The sequence below is a fragment of the Trachurus trachurus genome (assembly GCF_905171665.1).
Source record: "Trachurus trachurus genome assembly, chromosome: 1".
Lineage (NCBI taxonomy): Eukaryota > Metazoa > Chordata > Actinopteri > Carangiformes > Carangidae > Trachurus > Trachurus trachurus.
The window spans coordinates 26,456,026-26,462,252 of record NC_139891.1 but is presented as its reverse complement, the minus strand read 5'-3'; the positions used below and the strand labels follow the sequence as shown (position 1 = coordinate 26,462,252).

The 6,227-nt window shown below is 39.7% G+C and overlaps 1 protein-coding gene across 1 annotated transcript; it reads left to right on the top strand.

Moving 5' to 3' along the window:
• Positions 1-1,255: 1,255 nt before the first annotated feature.
• Positions 1,256-6,190, top strand: LOC310986123 (GRB2-related adapter protein-like; the record flags this gene model as incomplete). Its single annotated transcript, XM_083971898.1, has 5 exons — positions 1,256-1,333; positions 1,429-1,526; positions 2,253-2,372; positions 4,898-5,198; positions 6,011-6,190. The coding sequence occupies 5 exons, from the start codon at positions 1,256-1,258 to the stop codon at positions 6,188-6,190; spliced, it is 777 nt and encodes a 258-aa protein (XP_083828024.1).
• Between the last annotated feature and the right edge of the window lie 37 nt (positions 6,191-6,227).

Genomic DNA, 6,227 nt, shown 5'->3' with positions numbered 1-6,227 from the left:
GTTTATAAATACAGTTAGTGCTTATCAATGATGAGTAAAAATTTAAACTGTGTCTATAAACTACATACTAATGAGTATTCATGTGTTATAAATGATGAATTCAGTATTTAATGCTTAAATGCTTAATGGTGTGTACTTATTATAAAGTGTAACCGTAAGATATTACATTAATACCTATGTGCATATGTAGTTGGGACTAGAACTAAAAGCAAACAATCATTTTTTTCTGAGACCTGTCCTCCAAACTTTCTATGCACAAACTACTGTAAATAAATGCACAGTTTAATTTTTGTGAAACTGGTTTTATTGTTGTTGTTTTTTTTTGCACAAATCTGTTCAACCAACATCGACCCCCTCACCACCTCTCTGTGTGACATTGCCATTTTGAATTATGAACCTGTGCAATTTTTTTCACAAGACACTATTGCATTATTCTTTCAAATGGAATGCAGTTGTAAAGTTTCCAATTTACATTATCTTAAACGCTGCAGTTGGTGAGAATTGTAGTTTGGATGGATGCTTACCTAATGACAGCAGTTAAAGCCTCCTGCACACAGAAATACAGGTGTTAAAGAAAACAAGACACAACAAACTAGAGACTGAAAGCGAAGAAAGACACTGAAGTAGGAAACAAAAATTATATATAATCAAACAACATGTACAGTACCACAGTAAAGGAAAGCCGAGTCCAACATCACAGAGAGGTTCATTCAGAGCTGTGGCTTCAGGTTTGATATAGTTTTAGTGGAATCCCCTGCTTTGCAAAGATCTGTGGTCGAAGCAGGAAACACGTTTTACTCAGAGTTATTTCCATCTCATCTTCTCTTTCTTGTCTTTCTTCTTTCTCCAACATCCACTGCCACTGATTTCCCAAGTGGATGATGCTTTATTAAAGCCCCAGAGTTTAAAGTGTGTAGACACCAGAGATGGAGATGGAGGACAGTCGCTTCCTCCACGTGTCCACACACACACACACACGGACACACACACTTTCACTCTGTCTAACTCGGTCACATGGAAGAACAGAGGGACACACGCGCAGAGAAAACTCTCCTCATTAACTAATGAGCAGCATGTTAGCGGCTACACACACACATAGAGACACACACACTGATTATCTCATCCTGTACCAGAGTGTTATCATCCTGCTGTGCTCTCCTCACACAGCTGTACTCCCTCTCTTCATTCATGAGGTGAAACTATTTTCGTGGCGTCCTCTCCTCTCCTCTCCTCTCCTCTACTCTGTCTGTTCACCATGGAGGCGACGGCTCTTTTCTCTTTTAAAGCATCAGAAATGGACGAGATCAGTTTCCAGAAAGGGGACATTATCAAGGTACGTGTGCATGAGTTGTGTGAATTTTGTTACAGTAACAGAAAGGCTGTGTTGTGTGTTTACGTTGTAAGAATAATTGTGCACGTGTGTTGCAGGTGACAGAGATGGAGGATGATTCTTGCTGGTTCACAGCGGAGATTCAGGGGAAACGTGGCTATGTGCCCGAAAACTACATCTCCCTCCTCCCTCATACGTAAACAGTTCATCCTCATATGTTGAAATAACTCGATCGATTAGAATTCATTCTGTAAAATTATTAGATAGATAGATAGATAGATAGATAGATAGATAGATAGATAGATAGATAGATAGATAGATAGATAGATAGATAGATAGAAAATTATGGTTGTTACAGCAGCATTCACATGTCATTCATTGCAACAATAAAAAATAAGAAATAGATCTATCTAAAGAATTGTAGACCTAATTTTAAAATTAAGCTATAAACACCCAATAAACTGATAAACCTACAAGTAGAAATGCAAAAATAAATACATCAGAGGTAAAAGACTAAAACTATATGTTTGCCAGCACCTTTTGACATATAGATAGTCAATACTTTTTTGGCTTGTGTGACCCTTTAAATTAAGGTGATGACACCACTTTACAAGTTGTGTTCTTATTGTTCAACCAAGAAATACATTTTCCATCTGATTGTTAAGAATTTTCTCTATAAATGCATTTTTAGAGTCCTAAGTGGGTGAAATATCTATATTTTATAAGAAATAAATAATAGAAAAGTTATTCTTAGAGCTCATTTTGGGTGTGATCCAATGTTCCTAACTGACTTGATTTTTATAATTATTATAATTTATAACCTCCTGGTCATTATGTCAGTTAGTTTAACAAGCAGCATGAATTCACTGTGATACACAAAAGAGGAAGGTGCAATTTACATACTTGGTGTGTGCTGTCATAGGTGGTTTGCAGGGCCGGTGTCCAGACTGGAGGCTGAGCGGCGTCTCCGCTGGCAGGACACCGGAGCGTTCCTGGTGAGGGAGAGCGAATCTGCTCCGGGAGAGTTTTCTGTCTCCGTCAGGTCAGTGAAAAGCACCACATACATTAGAGAGAGACGCACGTCATCATGATCCTCGCTCAGGATGAGATATTACTCTAACAGAGTGGAGTCAAATGCTCATGCTGCAGACTGACCCGACAGCTCCGTTGTCATAAATTAACTTTAATTGGATGCAACATGTTTGTATGATGTGGTGCAGGGAGTTATATTTGCATGTGTTGAATTCCCCTCTCAGCCACCGCTCCCTCTTCTTTCTCTCTGCTTTTATTATAACCATAGAGGAAAGTTATCTGCTCCTGGGTCAGATCTCAAAACCATGATGGACTTGACTTGGCTACACAACCAGAAGTGTTAACACAGGCAGCGTGCGTCTCTGTGTTGTTGTACTATGTGTGCAGAGGGACGTTTGTTTTCCATCACACTGAGCACATTAGCAAGTTATAGCAACCACGTGTCATTGAGTGTGTGTGTGTGTGTGTGTGTGGTTGAGAGTGCAGAGTGGAGAGCCAGACTATTTAAATGTGTTCTATGAAAAGTGCTAAAAATACCACAGCCACGCAGACAGTCAGTGTGTGTATGTGTGTGTGTGTGTGTGTGTGTGTGTGTGTGTGTGTGGATGGATAGAGGAGGAAGTCTAATTTGGGTCAGCGAAGTGACGTGGGACACATTTAATCATTGAAGGTAAATTAAAAGTGTTCAATAATAATCAGGGCATTATGTAATACTACACACTCTTTAATTAAACACAGATACATTATGCAACCGACACATGCCATACAGCTGTGCATGTACATCGTGGTGGTGGACACACAGTCCATGTTTAAAGATGCACAACATCTGTCTGCCTGCCAGGGCTTACAACAGTTATGAGGTGCATTTTATTCATATACATAAATACACACACACACGTGCACAGAGGCCGACATAAACACAGTATACGACCAGCACAGTGTAATTCTCAAGGTGAACAGCAGAGAGCAACAGTTTACAACAATTTGACGTTATGCTTAACACTGTTGTGTATATAGCCTACTGTTACACGAACAGCCTCAAACTGTGCATCCAGTGTGTTTCTGCTTGGTTTGGTATAATTTATCAGTTAAGTTAAGATCTCAAATAAGCAGACTGGTTCATTTTGTGATGAAAGTGATGGGGGTGAAAGAATACCCCTCCCTCCAGATGCTGCCTGTTTGATAAAATCATTGTCACCACCGACTCCTCTCATGTCCTACACAGTGAATACGAGTTCCAGTTAAGGATAATAAAACGCTACCTCAATAGATACAGGAACCTCCTTCATTCCACTTATGGTAGGTCTCCTGAACTCAAAGCAGTATCGACGCTGAGTATAGTGTATTGTGATTGTATGATTGTGGTTTTTGTATTTATATTCGTAGACGTATTGTGATGCACTTTAATTGTACATGCACTAATGTCCTGTCCATGTACCATGCACTATTGTATATATATATGTAGCAGCCTGCATGCATGTCCTAGGCAAATTTCCTATGGGACAAATAAATCTAACTAACTAACTAACTGACTGACTTTAACCATGCAGTACGCACTAAGTAAGAGGCAGGGCCACTAGTCAGTCATAGTCTGTGTAATGCTCCTTTATACAGAGGGCTTTAGTTTGAACAGTCATGTTGTTTTGTATGGTGACTGGACAGGAAGTATTTAGGTAGTGGCCATTTGTCACACATTAGACACTATAGAGAGAAATAACCCACAGAAAATCAAAGTCAGCAGTTTATATATTAGGTTTTGACTGAACAGTCTCGGGCTGAAGTAAAAAATGTGTATATGCCTGCCTGTATACATCCTTATCAGTTTAAGATGAGAAAAAGAAAAAGAGCACAGCTCTGACATAGCTCTGTAAACTGCTCTTTTGAAAATCATCCAGAAATTACCCTATAAAATTATACGTAAGTGTTTTTCCATATTTTAAAAAAAACCTTGTACTTTTATTTTTAACTCTTAAAAAAGTTTTACTGATGGTTCTTGTCAAAACCAAAAGCTAATTACAGATTTTTAAATGTATATGCATATTTTCCTAGATTGACCCCATCAATAGAAACACATGTACTTTTCAGCTTTTGATTGATTGATTTATTTTTTATTCAAAAAAGATTGTTGTCATTGTTGTTATTGATATTGATTATTATTGATTATTGTCATTCATGAATTATTTTGTATCTTTTATTCATCAATTATCAAAATATGATTGCCTGATCCACTCACTGTCTCAGCTCTCTCTCCTCGATGCCTCTGTCTTCAGTCACATAGTTGAGCTCAAGTGCAATCTGATGGGAGTTTGTCCACATTCATAAAACTGTGAGGAAGCGTGTGATGATCTTGGAGAAGCTCCTGTACAAACACGATGCCTGTGGTTTCTGCTGCAATTTACAGAATGAGCTTTTGTGTGTTTTGTGAATTCCTCAACAAAGACAGAGGTGTTGGAGCAAACAAACAGCAGCGTCTACCTGTCCACCTGCCTCACTCCCCCCCTACTCCCCCTACCACCACCTCTCTTTATTCTGCAGCTACGGCGACAGGGTGGAGCATTTCCGAGTCCTGGAGGGAGGGGGTCAGTACTGCATCTGGGACGAGTCCTTCTGCTCCCTGAACCGTCTGGTGGATTTCTACAGGACTCACAGCATCGGCGTGGAGAAAGTGGTCTTCCTCAGAGACCCTCCCCCGTCCCCTCGCCTGCTGGCCCACCCGGGACCCAACCCCTACCCCAACCCGTATAAAAGCAGCTCTCAGGAGTCGCTGCTCTCACCCCGCCTCCACTCTCACCCGGAGAGAGAAACCTCCCCACGCCTGCTGGAACCAGTTCTGGGGGTATGATGACGAACCATCAAAGTTATCTTTTTTTATTTTTTGTTTTATTTAAATAAACACCTTTTATTTCTGTTGTGCCATCACACTGGACAATAACAGCTAAAAACTCTGGTCATAATATACAGCCACTACGCTCTTTATATGTTTTTCTCACTGTTCACTGCACCTTACATTTTATTTTGCACTACAATCCAATTACCGCCACTTATTTGTTGTATATACATTTTTTATATTGCATTTTATATTGCTATTTATTTATTTAGCTTTGCTTTATTTCAAACATGTGAGTAATACAAGAAAGTAATCTGAGAAACAAACAAGGTTGTTTTTTTTATTTCATTGTGTTGTTATTGTCACTGTGTGTAATGCTGCTGCTGCCTATCTATCTATCTATCTATCTATCTATCTATCTATCTATCTATCTATCTATCTATCTATCTATCTATCTATCTATCTATCTATCTATCTATCTATCTATCTATCTATCTATCTATCTATCTATCTACCTATCCATCTATCTATCTCAAGTCAAGTCAAGTCAAGAGATCTTTATTGTAGTGCAGCCAGCAGCATAAGACAACAATAACAACCAAAGCACAACAGTGACACAACATACGCTAATAATAAAAATAGCAATAAAATACATACACAGGACAACAATTAGCAATCAATCAATCAATCAATCTATCTATCTATCTATCTATCTATCTATCTATCTATCTATCTATCTATCTATCTATCTATCTATCTATCTATCTATCTATCTATCTATCTATCTATCTATCACGGCTCTCTGCTCTGTCTCTGTCCAGGCGCCTCGTCTGGCTCATGCCCTCTGCGACTACACCCCTCCTCAAACCGCCCACCTCCACTTCCTGCGTGGAGACATCGTGGACCTGCTGGACTGCTCCAGCTCTCTGACCTGGAGGGGGCGCTGTCGAGGCCGAGTGGGCGTCTTTCCGCCAGAGTACGTCCAGCTGCTGTACCACTGACACCATATCCGACCAACAACACCCTCAGCACCGTGGT